General features: G+C 41.3%; 1 protein-coding gene across 1 annotated transcript in view; it reads left to right on the top strand.

The window, feature by feature from the left end:
• Positions 1 to 19,119, top strand: part of nkx2.2a (NK2 homeobox 2a) — a 50,505-nt gene extending 31,386 nt beyond the window's left edge. Inside the window, exons 5-8 of the mRNA XM_066670022.1 lie at positions 3,330 to 3,604; positions 3,810 to 3,889; positions 16,418 to 16,732; positions 18,075 to 19,119. Of these exons, the coding sequence (XP_066526119.1) occupies positions 3,823 to 3,889; positions 16,418 to 16,732; positions 18,075 to 18,628 (936 nt within the window). The 5' untranslated portion in view covers positions 3,330 to 3,604; positions 3,810 to 3,822 and the 3' untranslated portion in view covers positions 18,629 to 19,119. The remainder of the gene's footprint in view (positions 1 to 3,329; positions 3,605 to 3,809; positions 3,890 to 16,417; positions 16,733 to 18,074) is intronic.
• Positions 19,120 to 19,766: the final 647 nt, after the last annotated feature.

Below are 19,766 nucleotides of genomic sequence, written 5' to 3'. Positions count from 1 at the left end.
GTGTGTATGTCCACGTGGAGGACATAGATTCCTGATCTGGGACCAGTCATGATCTGGGACATTTGACTAAGCATAAACTCTGGGGAGCTGGGAATGAGCAGGACTTTTCTGGGATGGATTCTTGCTTTGTTTCAAACTTGGATTAGCACATAACCATGCTTTTAGTTTGTCTCGCACCAGAATAAGAGGCCAGTCAGGTCACATCAGTGATACATGCATCAATCTCCAAAGGCCTGTAGTGGACACACACATTGATATCAAACAGTGACTGAATATACCTGTAGAATGAATATGAATATAAATATGAATGAGTGGAGTTCTCATTTGATTGAAAACTGATTTAAATCAAAGTCTCTTCAACCAGGGTCTAGATCAGAACAGTACTCACCTGACGTTATCACCACATCACACAGTGCAGCAGGTGCACACTGGCACAGGTTACATTGTCATTGTCAGAATATAAAGCATCAAATTCAGAAACCTCTGTCCGTTCTCAGACTGCACCTTATAGGATCATGACGTTTAGGAAGTGCAGATTTGGTAAATATGATTGTGTGCTTTGACTGTGTCAGGCAGATAAATGCCCCAAAAAGCTTTGGCTCTCATTCTTTTTCCTTCTGCTAATTGAACCTAAAGTGTGCTCTGCAACACGCTGAATGGTAGATTTGGATGGGATATTTGGCCTTCATTGTAGAGTCGTGTTTATGTGCCTGGGGAAAAAAAAGAGAGAGATGGCCAATTAAGGTTGCTTGAAGATGAGTTCTTCATAGGTCCTTTGCATTTTATTCCTCAATTGATATCACCTTATAAAAGCAGCCCTTTCAGTACGGAAGAATGGGCAGCAAATTTGATTACCTTCACAAATGGACCTCCATCTATCATCCCAAATTGTCATCTTGACCGCTTTAGAGGAAAGTTTTCACCCCTCCACAAAACATGCTAATTGCCATCATAGGCCCGTGTAAAGAGTATATTTCCTACACTATTATCCTGAACATTTTTCAGCCCATCTGTAGAAGGCACATTGAATTTTTGCTCTTCTCCTCTGCTTTTATTTTGGATGTTTTAATTAAAGGGCCTCAGGAAAAGCAGATGGGTAATGTGCGTCTTTCTGGGGTGATGCCTGGTTCAAGGTGAGTCTTACAACCATCTTAATACCCTGGTCTCGTCCCTTTGTATGGGCCGCCTACCTGGAGAACTCGAGCCCATCCTGGATTCAAAAGAGAGTACACTCCTGCTCCCTAACAAGCAGAGCCAAGCTGAGACACACAGATAACACACACACCCCCGCACACACCAAAGACTGAATAATAACTGAATGTGATGAGGAACCATAGCCATTTTAAAGTCATGATATCAGCTGCATTACCGAAGACATTACAGAGTGGGTTCTTGGCTTTTAAGCGTGTGGAACCGTGCGTCAGTTCGGAAAATATTGTCAGGAAGCGGGAAACTCTTGTGGAGAAATTCTGTAACCCAAAGTCTGCAGCTGTTCACATTTTGCACATTCAATGCAGCAATCCAGAGCGAGTGTCCTTTATCAGGAGAGGAGTATTAGAGAATAGTTTTATCATCCTTAATCAATAAAAGGTAATCCTCACAGATTGATTATGTACTCCCTTAAACCAGCACCACTGCCAGTCTGAGTGATCTCTACAATAACCCTATTTTGAAAGGAAGTTGGATGGACTTGTTGCATCTTTTAAGCCGGAATTCTGTCGAGGCGTCTGTGCCTTTCGTTGAAAAGACTTTGAAACAAGATTGATATATTCAAGTACATCAGAAGTGTACGCCAGTGAAACCAAATGAAAGCTGCTTTTGAAATATGGAGTAAGCCCTTGTTACACTTTGATGGTGTGAAGGATGGCTACTTAACGTCCTGGGATATTTTTTGTGTGCCATGGCTACAGCGTTTGGCCAAAAATCATTGAAACCTAAAACGTTATCCTTCTCTTTTTGTTATTTTACTTTTTCATGGCTTGTATCTATAAGCCGTATCTCTGTATGGACAGCGACCTTCAGAATAACCGCTCGCAGTACAGTGGTACTGTCCAAAAACATGTATCTGCAAAATGGCAAGAACCTTCTTCACTTCTAATGGAGAGGTTATTCAAAGTCATTGTAGAGTATTTCTATTAATATTTCTGAGTTTTTCTCACAAAAGCACCCTGTGTCTTGAAGTGATGTAGAAAATTCATATTCAAATATGAAAATAAATTCAACTATTTTTATTTTTTAACTTTTTATTACACTTCATCTTTTTGCACCTCTGCTCCAGTACTTAGGCATCGCTCAATTATCAGGTCTCCACCATGGTGTACATGGGGTAAGATGAGGAAACAGTGAGTAAAAGGGAACCAAAATTATCTTCATATATATGATAACTTAGTGTAATGAATCTCCAACAGGATTCTAATATTTTCAACTCAGTGATGCTCTTGTTCCAATCGAAAAGCAGAGCTGGCAACGATTATTATTATTATTTTTTTTGAGAGCCTGTAAAAGCAAAATTCCCCAACTTTTGCCGTGCACTCTGTGAATGGTGCATCCAAAAAATGTCTGGACCTATTAACATGCTCAAACTCAATTATTTAGTTAATCATTCTTTCATTCATTGTGAATGAATATTATGGTGGATAAGGCAGGAACACACCCTGGACAGTGCACCAGTGCATCACAGGGAACAACACTCCAAACTCACTCACACATACACACGTATGGACTATTTCACACAATCAGTCCACCTAACAAACCCACACAGACACAGGGAGAACACACCACAGTGGGCCAATGATCAGCTGTATGGATCGTCTGAATCACCTCTAAGGTGCAACACTATTACTTCAACTGCCCATTCACAGCTTTTAAAATTTCTTAACAAAGCATTGCCCAAAGATCGAGACACTCTAAAGCCGCAGCACTTTCATTAAACGTAATCATGTCAGATGCCAGGCGTGGATGAGAAGGGGTATAAAGCCCACCAGCATCTCTACTGCAGGAGAGCATTCTGCAGGAGAGTTACTGTGGTATTTATGATCCAGAATAAATCAGCCATCATTAATACCTGACTGCACTAATGTTTTTAGTAACGGCTGAAGGCAATCAGATTCACACAGCAATGTTTCAGAATCTGCTGTAAAGCGTTAACACAGCAGTAGAGTTGGAGACGTGTCTTCAGAAGGATTTTTGTAAATACAGTGGTCCACTGAAAATAAAACATTGAATAAAATATATGGTGTGTATATGGCATCTTTTGTAAATACTATTAATTCTAATTGCGTCCTTTGAGTTAAACGTTACATGCTCTTCTCTTCATTTGATTACTTTAGGTGGACATGTCCTCCGCAGTTCCAGGTGTCCCTGTGTGGACATCAGTACCGAGCTGCCCCTGTAGCTGATGGAGATGTGTCCAGGCAGATGGAGAGGATCTGCTCTGTGGGTGGAGGCTGGAGTATGTTTCAGGGTTTAAGGAGGACGGTGAAGAATGCCGAGTACCACTCTGGCCACAGTTGGACGCGTTCACTGTGCAATATGTCAAAAGAAACCAATGCCAGAGACTCCAGCAAAAAAACAGCAGCCTTTCAGAGCTTCAGCCATTTATCAGGTACAGAGAAGTGCACACACAAACCCCAGATAGACTAGTTAAATAGCATTTGGCGCACTGTAGAACTCATACTGCTCATGAATTCAGCTGTGAATATTTCTCATACATAAAGAGGAGACAATGTAGCAGAGATGTGATGCAAAGGTGACTTTTGCACACCTTAATTGTGCTGACTTCTTTTTTCTTTCTCTCCATCGTCTCTAAGGTTTGTCATATGAATGGCTTTTCAAGACTGTTTGGCCGAGTGCAGTGTCCTTGCAACAGAGGATACAATATTCCAAAGCGGTATGTACAATAGCCCCCACAGCTCACCTACCCACACCCCCCACACCCATTCCATATGTGCGTGCACAAACACACACCAACACACACACACACACACACGTCAGTTCCGACAGGTTATATATCTTTTTACCTCCCTGAAATCATTATAACCTCATGGCTCTCAAGAAAGGCCACTTCATCACAGTGCTACCGCTGCCTCGGTCAAAATCATTGGCTTTATGCTGTGTCCTTGTTGATGGACCATAGTGTTATTTGAAGCAAGAGCAGCGTACTGTAACATTATTGTACAGGTACATTATTGTCACTTAAGGTACAAACCGTGTAAACATCCCTTTAAAGGTACAACAGAGGTTTGAAAGCCCGGTTGAGTATCCCAAAGGTACATTGCACCTTTAAAACGGGTTTTAAATTACAACAAATAAAACAAGAAAATATTCTGGAGATGAAATGGAAGGTTTGAACCAACACAACTTAAAAATCTATACGTTTTATAGAATATGGTACAATTGTGTTCCCTATCTGTATCCTTGAGGGTACCACCACAGTGACAGTTTGTCTGAGAGTGTACAGTAATGTTCTGAAGCCTTTGGAGATCATTGCTGACCCCACTATTCTGTTTTTTCAGTTCTTTCCATATGATTTCCAATGAGTGAACTGTGGAAATGTGTGATGTTAAACTATAAACATTAAAGTAGCCCCTGTTTCCACAGCTCAAAGCAGCTTGGCCTTCTTCAATAACATCATGATGCAGATTGTTTGAAAGCTTCCTCGAGATGCTTTTATGAGATTTTATATAAAAACTATAGATGAGGCTTTGGAAGACTTTTGTCTGCTCTTTATGAAGACTCCAGAAAAATACAGCTCAGTGTATTGCTTTAATTGTCTGTGATTTCGCTCCTCGGCCCCTGAAACTCTATGACATTCACCTGCAGGCCGTTTTATTCCCACTCTTAGTATAAGTGCGAGAGTGTCTTTCCTTCCACTCTTGAGTTAGTTTCACGCATCCTTTTAGTGAGAAAATACTCCGGCATTGATAAGCACCTCTACTTTCGCAGGCATTCCCATGATCACCTCACTGGCATGAGAGAGATGAAGAGGCCTCCTCTCTGGGCTTGGCCCCATCCAGGATGGCAGCCCCCCCAGCATCAAGCTCTCTTTAGAATCCGCCGCTTTTGTCTGATCCTCCGAGAATCCAGCTTTTTCTGTTTTGAATCATCACTCCAGGCTCTATCTGCGCCACAGAATCCTTATTTATGTGACCTGACATCTTGAGGCACCATTAAGCCAAGATTTCTTGAAATGTGTTTCAGTGAGGGGAGTAAAATGGTGCCTTTTAAGTCGAGAGCAGTGGCCATCACGCTGACCAAAAAAAAAAAAGAAGAAGTAGAGAAGTAAAGAGTGAACAAGTCCCTGGATCAGGAGTCTCTTTTGCGCTAAAAATGCACAAGGGTGCCCGGGTGTTAATTAAACATTTTTCCCCAGAGTGCACCCTGCGGATGAGAATGCACAAAGCTCTCAGTTGCATTTGTGGATGGAGGAGCATTCCTTCCTCATGAGTGTCCTCCTTTGAGTGGCTGATATATCGAAACTTGAACTGATAGATTGAAGAATGGCACGCCATTGGTGTCTTTATGTGCTCTGTGTGCTCGTCCAGCTCATCTGAAGTGTCTCAGTCATCAGGCTTTGGGCAGGGATGAGTTCTAATAGCTTGACCGCAAGGGTCTATCTTTCCCTGTCCTCGCTCCGAAGGTCTTTTACTTGGCCCTCTGAGTGGCTTTAATGGAACTCCCACAGCACAAGAGGATTCACACGCTGGGGTGAGTGGAAAGGATTTTTTTTTTTTTTGTACTTGCTGTAGAGCTGCTTGAATACACTGCACATCTTACCGGCTACTTTAGGTTAATGTGGTATTTGAAAGCAGTAATGAGGACAATTTATTTATTTGTTTTCTGCAGGTCTTTGGCAGTACTCTTTAGGAAAAGGGATCAGAATCAGGCTAATCTCACTCTTTCATCAGTAAAGTGGAGACCCACAGAACCTATCAGTGATGTAGTCCTCATTGATTGATGCTCGCCCCCACATTAGTCAGCACCACTGTGATTATGGTGCGAGGGCTGCAGGATAACTAGGAAAAAAATCTCATCCATTCAAGTTGTCCTCCTCAGCTATTAATGGTACAGAGGACAAGCTGCTGAATGTTAAATCAAACTCAGGACCTTCACCTAATATTGTCCCTGTAAATACACTGAATGAACAAATAATGCAAAAACGGAATATCCTTAAGGTACAACCAAAGATTTAAAGTGCAGTTGTGAACATTAGTGACAGGTGAATACTATACGTTTTCTAAAATGGAAAAACTATCAAATGGAAAAAAGGAATCACTAAATCTACCTTTGCATTTGCATATGGTACCACTGCTAAACACCACCATTGGGAAATGGAGCGCCACAGTGACTGAGTGAACCAGATTTTCTGAACTTAGGCTGTTAGTGGAATGACTTTAAATTTGACAAGTAGAATAAAAAATGGCAGTGTTTACCAAATGCCCATACTCTCAGAAAAACTGTCACTGGGCCTTTGACTGACGCTGTGGTGGTGCCCATTTACATCTTCAGTATTTAACCAGGGATCCCAACTGTACTCTGTGTCTATAATGTAGATGTTTTATTTAATTACATTTTATTTTATTATCATTATTATTATTATTATTATTGTTTGTGTCATGTTTTTATACATCACCTTTCAGCTCCAGCCTTTTATTTTTCCTTATTTACAAGAGTTTTGTTATAAAACTTACAAATATTCAGCTTTCGGAGGAGGGACCGTACACTTTCAGGGGTTGGATTTTAAAACACTCTTGTACCAGGTTTATTTACAGTGACACTTTATTGAGTACAAATGAACATATACACTCCATTTTCTGAGAGGGTATTTATGTTTAATTATATTTTAATATTTTTCTTCATTTATTTTATGGATACTGTTCATGGTCTGAACGTGGAGCAGTCTTTCGGATTAAAAGCTGAAACTGGTCGCCATGATTCGCTATGTGTTTGTGTGTGTGTTTGTGTGTATGTGAGAGGGGATTGGGGGGTGGTATAATATTCTAATGCGAATAATATTGTTTACATCCATATTTTTTTCTCTCTGGTTCGGGGCTTGACTTCTGAAATAAAAGGAAATGATTTCTCTAAAATGTAATTGATGCATATTCACGACGTAACGCTTCAGCCACTGTACATTTAACAAACAATTAACGGTTTGGATGTGTTCGACCAACCAATCAACAAAACAAACAAATAATTGATTAAATGGTGTATATAAAACTCACCATAGTTTATACAAAAATATGTGTATGTATATATATATATTTATATTAATGATGTGTGTGAAATATTGTAGTATTTATATTGTATCTATATCGTATTATAGTGTACGCTAGCTCTCAGAAATTGCTTGTACGATTCAAAAACTAGTTACGGTTTTGTGCTCGGGTTCAGATCTCCCCAGAGGAGCAGAGCCTCTCGCAACTCGGATATCAACGACCCTGGAGTATCTTAAGCAAACGGTGCTTTCCCCCAAAATAACACGCCACATCTGCTCTGGTGACCGCGCAGCCCCATGGTAACCGAGCGATTTATTAAAGAACCTCCGTGGCGAGGCAATGCTTTATAGAATTCGGCGGAATGAACTCTCTGAGATGTGTTAAATCCTAAGCAGCAGGGTCTGTAAAAGAAAAAAATAAGCCTGAGTGAGTAAGTTAAAAAAGGGGGCCGAATCGATGTGAGAGTGTTGTGTAGAAATGGCAGATTGGTGGGTAAAGTAGATTCAGCTAAAAGCCCGCTCTGGAGGCAGCAGTGTTTGCTTTCCTCGCCAATTTATTGCCGATGAACATATGGCCAATATTTTGCCTCACGTCATTGCAGGAGAAAACAAACAGAGAGCGATGTGAGCGAGGCAGCTAAGACACAGCCACTTGGCCGACTATGCAAACGCACTCGGGCAAAATCAGGAGAGCAGCACTTGCTTCCCGGGTATATAAAGCACATCAGGCTTATCGGAGCGTGCACTCCTCACTTCCATTTGGAGATATTTCATTAACTGCACAGTGTCTTAACTCAACACCACTACACCACTTACCCTCTTCCGTCAGCCGCCAGGTGAGAGCACATTTACCTTTATCACTCCCTCCACCCTCTCTCTCTCTCTCTCTCTCTCTCTCTCTCTCTTCATGATGACTGTGATTAACAGGGGTGGGTATGTGTGAGTGCGCGCGCCTGCCTAATGCTATTAAACGCAGTTTAACCCTTAAACATCAGGGAACTCGAGATTGTCTGTAACGTTTTAAAACGTTAGCGTGACACACTGAGCGACAGCCTGGACCGCGCCTCGCTCCTGACTCCCCCTTTACTCCTTGTTGTACTGAACTATTCCATATGTGGTACAACATGTGAACATAGGATGTTATGTCTGCTCAACTTAGGCCAGGCTGATAAATTCTTCTTCTTCTTCTTATTATTATTCCTCTTATAATGGTTACTTATTATTTATTTATTTATTTATTTATTTATTTTAGTAGTTATATTATTGTGGTAATAGTGGTATTATGTCTATTAGAATCCTTATTACTACACTGTGGTTGTCCCATCAACTGTATCTTTCAGTACCGTTAGTTAGGGAACATAATTTTATCTTGTTCTATAATAACTGTAGATTTTAAAAGTTGTGTTGATTTCATACACCCCATTTCATCTCCAGGACTTATATTATGTTCTTTTATTTTAGAGTTCTGTAATACAAGATTATGATTATTCATCTTGCCTTATGGATAGGAGAATATAATGTACCTATAGGGAACACAACTGGACTTTAACACCACTGCTGTACTTTTAACGGTAAATTTACATTGTTTGAACCTTTAGTGAGCAGTAATGTACCTCTGCCATACACTTATTTCTTATTATTAGTTGTTGTCATGTTAGCCGTATTTGCTAGTTGTAGTAGTAACGGTAAAATCCTTATTATTGATAGTTATGATAGCAGTTATAGTTAGTATAATAATAGTAGCAGTATTAGGCTTATCATAGCAAAAAATAGACGTATTGGAATGATTATTGCTATGTGTTGTTCTAGTAGTATTAAAGGGCTTATTGTTACTGCAGCAGTAGTATAGTAATTGTAGTTGTGTTAGCATGGTAGCTCCAATAGTATAGCAATAGTGGCATCTGTGGTAGTAGCAGTAGTAATAGCAACAATGTAAGCATATATAGTGTGTAGCAGCAGTAGTTGTAGCAGTGGTAGTGGCAGTAACAGTATGAATAATATCAGTATTAGTGGCAGTAACAGAGGTAATAGTAGCACTGGTAGTGGCAGTAACAGTAGCAATGGTATCAGTGGTAGTGGCAGTAGCAATAGTGGCAGTAACAGAAGTAATAGTAGCAGTAACATTGGCAGTAACAGTAGTAATAGTAGAAGTGGTAGTGGCAGTAACAGTAGTAATAGTAAAAGTGGTAGTGGCAGTAGCGCTGGAAGTGGCAGTAGCCATAGCAATAGTGGCAGTAAGAGAAGTAATAGTAGCAGTAATGGTGGCAGTAACAGTAGTAATAGTAGCAGTGGTAGTGGCAGTAGCTCTGGTAGTGACAGTAACAGTAGTAATAGTAGCAGTGGTAGTGGCAGTAACAGTAGCAGTGGTAGTGGCAGTAACAGTACTAATAGGAGCCATGGTAGTGGCAGTAACAGTAGTAATAGTAGCAGTGATAGTGGCAGTAACAGTAGTAATAGTAGCAGTGGTAGTGGCATTAACAGTAGTAATAGTAGTGCTGATAGTGGCAGTAACAGTAGCAATAGTAGCAGTGATAGTGGCAGTAACAGTAGTAATAGTAGCAGTGGTAGTGGCAGTAGCAGTAGTAATAGTAGCAATGATTGTGGCAGTAACAGTAGTAATAGTAGCAGTGATTGTGGCAGTAACAGTAATAATAGTAGCAGTGGTAGTGGCAGTAACAGTAGTAATAGTAGCGCTGGTAGTGGCAGGTAACAGTAGTAATAGTAGTGCTGGTAGTGACAGTAGATAGTAGCAGTGGTAGTGGCAGTAACAGTAGCAGTAGTAGCAGTGGTAGTGTCAGTAACCGTTGCGATAGTAGCACTTGTAGTGGCAGTAACAGTAGTAATAGTAGCAGTGGTAGTGGCAGTAACAGTAGTAATAGTAGCACTTGTAGTGGCAGTAACAGTAGTAACAGTAGCAGTGGTAGTGGCAGTAACAGTAGTAATAGTAGCACTTGTAGTGGCAGTAACAGTAGTAGTAGTAGCAGTGGTAGTGGCAGTAACAGTATTAATAGTAGCAGTGGTAGTGGCAGTAACAGTATTAATATTAGCAGTGGAAGTGACAGTACCAGTAGTTATAGTGGTAGTGGCAGTACCAGTAGTAATAGTAGCAGTGGTAGTGGCAGTAACAGTATTAATATTAGCAGTGGAAGTGACAGTACCAGTAGTATTAGTGGTAGTGGTAGTGGCAGTAACAGTAGTAATAGTAGCAGTGATAGTGGCAGTAACAGTATTAATAGTAGCTGTGGTAATGGCAGTACCACTAGTAATAGTGGTAGTGGCAGTACCAGTAGTAATAGTAGCAGTGGTAGTGGCAGTAACAGTATTAATAGTAGCAGTGGAAGTGGCAATACCAGTAGTATTAGTGGTAGTGGCAGTAACAGTAGTAATAATAGCAGTGGTAGTGCCAGTAACAGTAGTAATAGTAGCAGTAATAGTGGCAGTAACAGTAGTAATAGTAGCAATGGTAGTGGCAGTAACAGTAGTGCTGGTAGTGGCAGTAGCAGTAGTAATAGTAGCACTGGTAGTGGCAGTAGATAGTAGCAGTGGTAGTGGCAGTAGCAGTAGATAGTAGCAGTGGTAGTGGCAGTAACAGTAGTAATAGTAGCAGTGGTAGTGTCAGTGTTAGTAACAGTAGTAATAGTAGCAGTGGTAGTGGCAGTAACAGTAGTAATAGTAGCAGTGATTGTGGCTGTAACAGTAGTAATAGTAGCAATGGTAGTGGCAGTAACAGTAGTAACAGTAGCGCTGGTAGTGGCAGTAGCAGTAGTAATAGTAGCACTGGTAGTGGCAGTAGCAGTAGTAATAGTAGCAGTGGTAGTGGCAGTAACTGTAGTAATAATAGCAGTGGTAGTGGCAGTAACTGTAGTAATAATAGCAGTGGTAGTGGCAGTAACACTAGTAATAGTAGCACTGGTAGTGGCAGTAGCAGTAGTCTTTTTAACAGTGATTGTGGTAGTAACAGTAACAGTAATAATAGTAGCATTGGTAGTGGCAGTAACAGTAGTAATAGTAGTAGTGGTAGTGGCAGTAACAGTAGTAATAGTAGCAGTGATTGTGGCAGTAACAGTAATAATAGTAGCAGTGATTGTGGCAGTAACAGTAACAGTAATAATAGTGGTAGTGGCAGTAACAGTAGTAATAGTAGCAGTGATTGTGGCAGTAACAGTAATAATAGTAGCAGTGGTAGTGCCATTAATACTAGCAATAGTAACACTGGTAGTGGCAGAAGCAGTAGTCTTTTTAACAGTGTTAGTGGCAGTAACAACAGCAGTAGTAGTTAATAAGATACTTACAGGTCAGTGTATTTTGACACGGTTACTGGGTCTCATTGTTATGAAGACTGAAACAGAACTCTGTCTTAAACTTTCGCCTGTTTAGAGCCCAGAAGGAGAAACTGGCTTTCTTTTTTCTTCAGGACGATACGCAGTTGTGTCAGTAGAGTTCGCTAGAGCACCAGAGATGCCTTCGCTGTTCCCCATTGAAAACACTGGAGTCCACCACTCTACTCCGACTCTCCTCAGATTGTTTCTTATGGAGAAGAGGGGGAACTGCTTGGTATATGCACTGGCCTTGTTTAGAACCTTGTTAAGAAATGCACGTTCTGAGATTATGAATTATTTCCTACAAATCCGCACGAAGAAAAAAACTCTAATTAATTTCAGACAGGCGGGAAGAACCAGGAGGCATTTCCCTTTCCACATGAAGATATTGAACGTGGGGAGTGATTAAAATGATAATCCTTTAACCAAATTGTTGCGGCGGCGCAGATAAAGGTGCCAAGCCGGCGAATTTAGCGCCATGAAATTCACCGTTACAAATAAACTGGTAGTTGAACAAATGAAGGCATCTCCCCAGGCCATGGGCACGGCGTTAATCTCGTAGCGACACGTTTAATCATTAGGCGGTTTGAGACGAATAAAGGCAAAGCGTTTGCCTCTTAGCCAAAGGTGGCTGGATTTGGGGAATCAAACCGCAGCGAATGATTTGTGCCGCGGGCTGTTTTCCCGGGGCACTGGCTTAGTTAAACCGCAGACCCTCGGCCATTCTGCTCTTTCGGCCTTTTAATCAGAGAGAGGGGCGCGCGCCGGATCGCTCTTGTCAGTTTCTACATTTGTCACGACCACCTAAAGGCAAAACGGGGTTACATTATCAAAGCCTAAATACTCGCCCAGGGCGCCGGAACACACTGAAATTCAGCGATTAAAGCAAGAAATGATCAACGCCATTATAGACTACACTTCTCCTCCGGCGTGTAGGCTACTGCATGTATTCAGTCTAAGGATTTACTCTTTAATCAAATGTCTAAAGGTCTTTCCCCTTTCCCTTTTCATCAACAATAGTTCATTTAAAACGCGGATTCGGCTGATGCGCATTATCTTTAAATTCTTCTGACATTTTCCTTGTTATAGGAAATTAATTAGTGAACAGCGTTAAACCCCTTTTTATTTCTGTCTTTCTCCTCATTGTATCCTCGTGTATTCACAGATAAGGCCATGCCGGTGCACTAGCACATACAGCCTGCATTCTTTCTGCAGGATTGAGTCCAGTGTTGAGTATTGTTGAACTGTACTGTATGGAAGACACAGCTGTAGCCTGCACGCGCTGCTAGCATGAAGGCCATAACTTCACGCTTTTATTTTGCTACTTGTGCTACCTATTTCTCACGTAGCGTTAAAATGTAAAGTTGGCAGGCAAATTATATGAAGAATCGAGGCCCGGTTTTGTAGACTGCATAGTTTTTTCTTCTGCTCACTTAAAAAAAATGACTCCTGAAAGAATTTATAAATTGGGGCCCAAACGTTGTCTTGCTGTAGGCGGATGTATTTGTAGTTGCCTACAAGTAATATCAGTCCTTCAGCATTTCTCTCGCTGTCTCTCTCTCTCTCTCTCTCACTCACACACACACACAAACTATTTGTTTGTTTGTGTGTGTGTGTGTGTGTGTGTGTGATACTGTGTTATACAAGAGGGTACTGGATGTGTAATTTGAATATTACCAGCCTTGTGAACTTCTAGTAAAAAAAAGAATACAGCAGACTGTGAACGTCCTCTTAATTATACAGTAAAATATGTAAAATAAATACATAAATAAATATAATAGTTGTTGTTATTATTATTATTATTATTATTATTATTATTATTCGATTAACACCGCCCTGCTATGAACGAAACGTATGTGCGTGAATGTAAATATATATATATATATATATATATATATATGTCGCTTTTTTCGCGTGCTATGAAGCGTGTGTTTGGCGCGAGCCGGGCGCTGGTTGGTAACTTTAAGTGGCGGGATGTTTGGAGAGTAGGCGACATGTAAACATTGTTGAAGGCACTCATCGGGATTTACACGAGCCGCACTAGTTAAGTGAGCTCACCGCGGTGTGGGGGTCTATATGTGGCCGCAGGAGTGAGGAGAAAAGGCGCGCGGCCTGTTTGAGCTACCTGCGAAAGTAAACAGGTAAACACAGGGAGATGGCTCTTCAAGTGAAGTACGGCCACTTAGCCTGTGCACATTTACCTCTTTACTTCTGCACAACTCCCTCCTCAGTCCAGCTGCTTGCTGCAGCCGCGAAGCGCGTGCGGTAGAGCTGCTGCTGCTGCTGACCAGCACTGAGCTGAGCTCACAAAACACACACACACACACACACAAAAGATACGTGTATATAAACACAGCATATTGCTCTGCTCATATATCAACACTGTTAGCTGTAGCCTACAGAAAAAAATGGTGTCCAGTGTGTGTTTAGACCGTTTATTTTTCCACATTATTACAACGTGTAAAACGTATGAAATGTAGTTTAAAATGTACAAGAATGTGCCGTCACATGTAAAAACTAGGGTGAAAGAATCGCATCATTAGGATGTTACATGCGGTGGTTTGTGATTACTTGTGAAATATGAGGAACTTTTCCTGTGAAGGATTTCACTTGGGTTGTTCACCGAGAAGATGACGCGGTTGTTTGAGCATGAAATGAAAAGTAGCAGCAGCAGTGTTTGGAAGACGACGCTACGGTTAAACTCGGATGAGAAGGAGCCCGTGGTGTTATTGTTATGTATTACTTCTGTAGATTGTTTTACATCTCTGAGGTGTAGTATGGGAAGGATCTGTGTGGTCAGAGCTGGGAGTGACCTTGTTGAAGAGCTCAGAGCTCCACACTCGCCGCTTCAATGCTGCCATTGTCCTGCATATGTCGCTGCATGATTAATTCCAGGCAAAACTCTGGTGAAGCATTCCCATTTCAGGTAACTAATTACAAGACACAGCCTAGGTACTGCCTGAAGACCTAAGGGAAAGCCAAGGCATACATTTATTCCTAATTTATTTCCATAAAAATCTCGAGAACTTAATACATATTTCAATATTTCACTAATTTAGACAAAAGAATCTTATATAAGCTTTAATCGTATAAACTGGGTCGTCTATTGAATTAAGGATTAATCTTGTTTTCGACATAACTGTAATTGTTCTATTGATTATTAAATTATTTTAATTGTTGACTGTGTCAGAGAGAGAGAGAGAGAGAGACTGAGAGAAAGAGAGGGACAGAGACAGAGAGGGAGGATATGAAGGACTTTCCTTAATATTGTGGAGGGGCTCAGAAATGAATGAAGAGATAGTCCATTGAATGCAGTTGAATGCCATGACAACTAGGAACAACCTCAGATTTATTCCAAACAGTTAGGACGTATTGTACACGCGCGTCAATCATCTATTATTTTGGCCCTTAAATAAATGCAAAAACTGCGGTCGCACAAAGGCTTCCAACAGGAGCCGGACATTTGTCTACATTTCCTCCATTGTCTGCAGCTTAGCAATCGGTTTGTATTTGTGTTTGCCCGGGTTCGACCACCCAGGATGAGCAGAGGACTGCCTAAAAACGTGCAACATTGTCACCCACATCACATACTAGATAGGAGGCACACAGGCGAAAAGAAAAGCGAGAGAGAGAGAGAGAGAGAGAGAGAGAGAGAGAGTACGAAGGAGGAAAGAACCCCGATCAACAATAGTGCTCCGCTGTTCTGGAAGCTGGGAAAAAAAGAAGTTTAGGGAAATAAATTAAAAATAAAAAAAGAAATGATTCAGCGTATTCAGTGTTTGCTCAGAGTAAAGCACGGGCAATAATCTACAGCGCGTACGTGTTTTAGTTGTATATCCTTCCGGTTACTTTATTTAAAAATATATATATATCATATTTGCTGGGAATATTTGAGCATTTTAGAATAGTCATTTTGAAATCGGATAACAACACCGTAATAACAGTTAAAAACTGTATTTTTGTGTTTTTATAATAATAATAATAATAATAATAATAATAACTCGTTCTTGCTGCATTGGTATTTGATGACTCAATCACGTCCAGTGAAAGCCCTTTCATCCTAATCCCGAGCTAAAATATTGACCTAAAAGGTTTACATAAATTACGCTATTGCCAGCTGAAGCGCTATCATATCGTCTGAAGGAGAGTCCTGTTGAGAAAACCCGCTAAAACGAAACTGTTTCGAGGCTTCGTTTTCACTGTATTTCAGCTGAATCGAGGAAATATAGTATTTGACGACGATTTAAACTAACGTATAAAAATTTCAGGCGAGATTTGCAAAAAAATAAAAAAAATTGTGCTTTCAAGTTGGTCCGCGCTGTGTATAAAGCTACTTGGAGGTCCTTTGTATGTAAATAGGGTGTAAAAAGGCCCTCCCCATCTTTGTAATTAATTGACACGTTATACCACTCATCATGTTCTGAAGCACCAATGGTATAGGCTCGGATCTCCCCAAAACCCACAATTTCACATCGGCAAACACTGTCTTCATCCACTTGACTCCCAAGACCCGCCCACACGTGGCCAACCTTTTGCGTTTTTAATGCTTTTTCACTGCAGGTTCATGTGTTGAGACCAACCTTATATGGACTGATCAGTCCGGTAATGGCTTATTTCCCCCGAACACCCGGCGCTCGCGCAGTACCCATGAAGCAGACCTAGCTCTCCAGTCTCGCGGGCGTTCTCCCTGGACTTACAGACCTGATTCCTCCGCTACTTTTTTTTAGGCAATGCTCATCGAGCCAGCCCCATGAGTCGCTTCCACTGCGCTACGCCTTGAGAAACGGCGATTCCCCCTTTTTTTGCTTTTTTTCCACACCTCGTTCCCTCTCTGGTGTTTTATTTATTTATTATCATTATTATTTTGATTTTGTTTAAACAGAGGATTGCCAAACTGGTGCAGCAACTTTCCAGCGGTCACTGCGTCCACTGCCCCAGATCATGTCGTTGACCAACACAAAGACGGGCTTTTCAGTGAAGGACATTTTGGACCTCCCTGACACGAACGATGAGGAAGGATCTATCACTGGGACTGAGGAGGATACGGAGGGCTCGGAGGCGGCCAAAACGCCCGGAGTGCTGGTGCAGAGTCCGCTTGAGAGCGTCCAAAGCCTGCCTTTAAAGACGCCTTTTTACGATAACGCTGACAATCCTTACACCAGGTGGCTTGCAACTACCGACAGCATCCAGTACTCATGTAAGTACCCGCTAAAGAATCCTCGAGTCTTTGTTGGGGAAGTACGGAGCGTGTTTTAAAGGCGTTTTCACTTCTAAAGCAGTTGAAATCTCAGGCAAGATTCTTAGAGCCTCAGTGTGTGGCTGTGTGAGGCTATAGTCTCACTCTTGCGCTTGTCTTAAGGCGTAACCCCTTTATTAGGCGCGTTACGAACTAGCTTTAGTCCAGCGGGTTCTTTATGTTAGAAATATTGCATGTACATGTTCAACAGTGCAGATTTGGAGAGGGTGTGCTGGACCACAGCTGTGATGCTTAGACCAAGCTTTGCCGGGCTCACTTTGCCTTTGCAGGATTTGTGCCTTTTGTTAATGAATATGTTAGCTCTAACAAACCAGACTCACTGGCTGAGGATGTGATTTGAGAAGAATGGGTATTTGCAGAGAGTTAACTCATAAGAAGTGGAACCTACAGCACTGTCAAAGTTATTCATTGCTCACAAGTGGAGTTTACAGTGATTGTTCCCTTTTTGACAAATACTTTGCAAATCCGCAGGTTTTGGGATGTTTATTTACAGGACTCTCTTAGCGAACGGGTCGGTACTGAATAAATCAAATGAATTCTTAGACTCATAACAACGCTGGACGCCTTTTAGTGCTGTTTGGGAAAATATTATAAAGGTTTTATAATGAACTATTTATAACAGCTGCACAACAGCCATTAAAGAGACAAAGAAGTGTTTATGCATTCATACGATGCTCTGAAGGTTTTCTATGGAACCAGAGCCTGTAGCAAGAAGCCAGGGAGAACAATATTAAGTTGTATATAATTGGTTTTGAAAGAAGTGAAATCTACATGGTTGTTATTTGAAGGTTTTCATTCCTCTGAAATAAATGTAAATGCTTATTTATTATAGTATTTATGCCGTTATATTTGACAAATGCATCTCCAACTGGGAGCAATAGAGCGTCATATATACAGTGTATATGAATTTTAGTAATATAATTGATATATTCATATTTCGTATATTTGTTCACTACGCAATGCAGGAGAATCTCTAAAATACCAACTTTACACAACTTCTAATGTACGTTAATGTAAATATATATATATTTTTTAAAAAAGTCCGTTCATCATATTTTCACACATGCGATATAAACTATATGAAATCATTCAAAACAACTGCAAATTCAATTATTATTATTATTATTATTATTATTATTATTATTATGAGAGAAAATGGAACTGCGATTTTGTTTTGTGTTGATATTTTTGTATTGTGCTTGTTTAAATATTTTTGGAGGGAAATTATAAACTATTTGTACAAGCACCATTGACACACTGCTGTGTTCCTGTGCTTTTGCAGTGCACGGCCTCTCCGCGAGCTCGCAAGACTCTTCCGCGAAATCCCCGGAGCCCTCGGCGGACGAGTCCCCAGACAACGACAAGGAGACTTCAAGCAGCGGTAGCGACTCCGGGAAAAAGCGCAAGCGGCGCGTGCTCTTCTCCAAGGCGCAGACCTACGAGCTGGAGAGGCGTTTCCGCCAGCAACGCTACCTGTCCGCTCCTGAGCGAGAGCACCTCGCGAGCCTCATCCGCCTGACCCCGACACAGGTCAAGATCTGGTTCCAGAACCACCGTTACAAGATGAAGCGCGCGCGCGCGGAAAAAGGCCTGGAAGTGACGCACCTGCCATCACCGCGGCGCGTGGCCGTGCCCGTGTTGGTGAGGGACGGAAAGCCGTGCCACGCGCTCAAAGCGCAGGACCTGGCGACCACCTTTCAGGCCGGCATCCCCCTGTCCGCATACAGCGCGCAATCCCTGCAGCACATGCAGTACAACGCACACTATAGCGCCGCCAGCACGCCGCACTTCCCCGCTGCGCACCACCTGGTGCAGACGCAGCAGTGGACTTGGTGAGCCCTGCGCACAGGGACTCCGCGTTTTAAGGACCTCGTTAGGGAGTTTTCCACAACGACAAAAGAGGAAAAAAACGTGAAAAAAAGACTCTTGGTTTCGCAGCTCGACCCCATCGTCACCGTCTGATTTTCTGGGGCTGAAGTGTGCGCCGTGTTTACATGTTTCCGTCCACAAAAAGAAAAAAAAATCCCCCCCCCCAAAAAAAAAAAAAGAAAAAAGGAAGAAAAAAGAACGGGTCCAGCCTCAGATCTAAGAATGTTTAAAAAAGCTCTTGTGATTTTCTTTTGTATAAAATATGTTTGTGTGCTGTAGAATTTTTTTTTTCGTCCCTCGTGTTCTAAGCACGTGCAAGACCACTTTATAATAATTATAGACAGATTTTTATTTCTTGCATTTTCCCCTCTCTCCTTCAATGGACCGAATATATTTATGGCCATGAATAAAACATTGGCAAATTTTAGCTTATTTTATTTGGTTTATGTTTTTTTATTTTTCCCTCCTGTGTAAATAGCTCTGGTAACGGTGTGCGATGCAAATATATTTGGACGCTAAGATTTAGTCCTGAAGGTATTAGTTAACTTGTTATTTAAGACAGAAAAAACAAACAAACAAACAAACAAACAAAAAAAGCATACAGGAATAGAGCCCAGTTGTAATGTAGAGAAACCTCCCTCAGAAATATATTGATAGCGGATGCAGAGCGCGCTGATGAAGAAACCCTCGATTTTTATAAGACTTTTAATAAAAAATTAAATAAATAAAATGCTGTGATTCAGAAATGTCGCGGGTGATTTGAACGAGACGTAACGGACTACAAATTTGATTTTATTAACATTTCTCAAAGGGTACAGGTTCACGGACTTGAAAAACTGTCGCGGTGTATTTTATGGAATGGTTTCTGAATGTTTAATGCTTGTTTTATGTGGAAAGTGAAGCGCGTGGGGCTTTGCATTCATTTTAACACTTTAAATGGCATCAATTTTCCGAATTTATCTGTATGATCACTTCAGGAATAAGAAGGCTAAAGTCACTTTGTGAGATGGGGGGAAAATCCACTCAGTTAATATAAGAGGGCTTCTTCAGCTAAGCAGCCTTTCATTCGCCTGCTCTCGTCTTTTCATGCCGCGCAGTGCTCCAT

The sequence above is a fragment of the Hoplias malabaricus genome, chromosome 1 (genome assembly GCF_029633855.1).
Source record: "Hoplias malabaricus isolate fHopMal1 chromosome 1, fHopMal1.hap1, whole genome shotgun sequence".
Lineage (NCBI taxonomy): Eukaryota > Metazoa > Chordata > Actinopteri > Characiformes > Erythrinidae > Hoplias > Hoplias malabaricus.
This window is presented reverse-complemented; position numbering and strand designations above follow the sequence as displayed.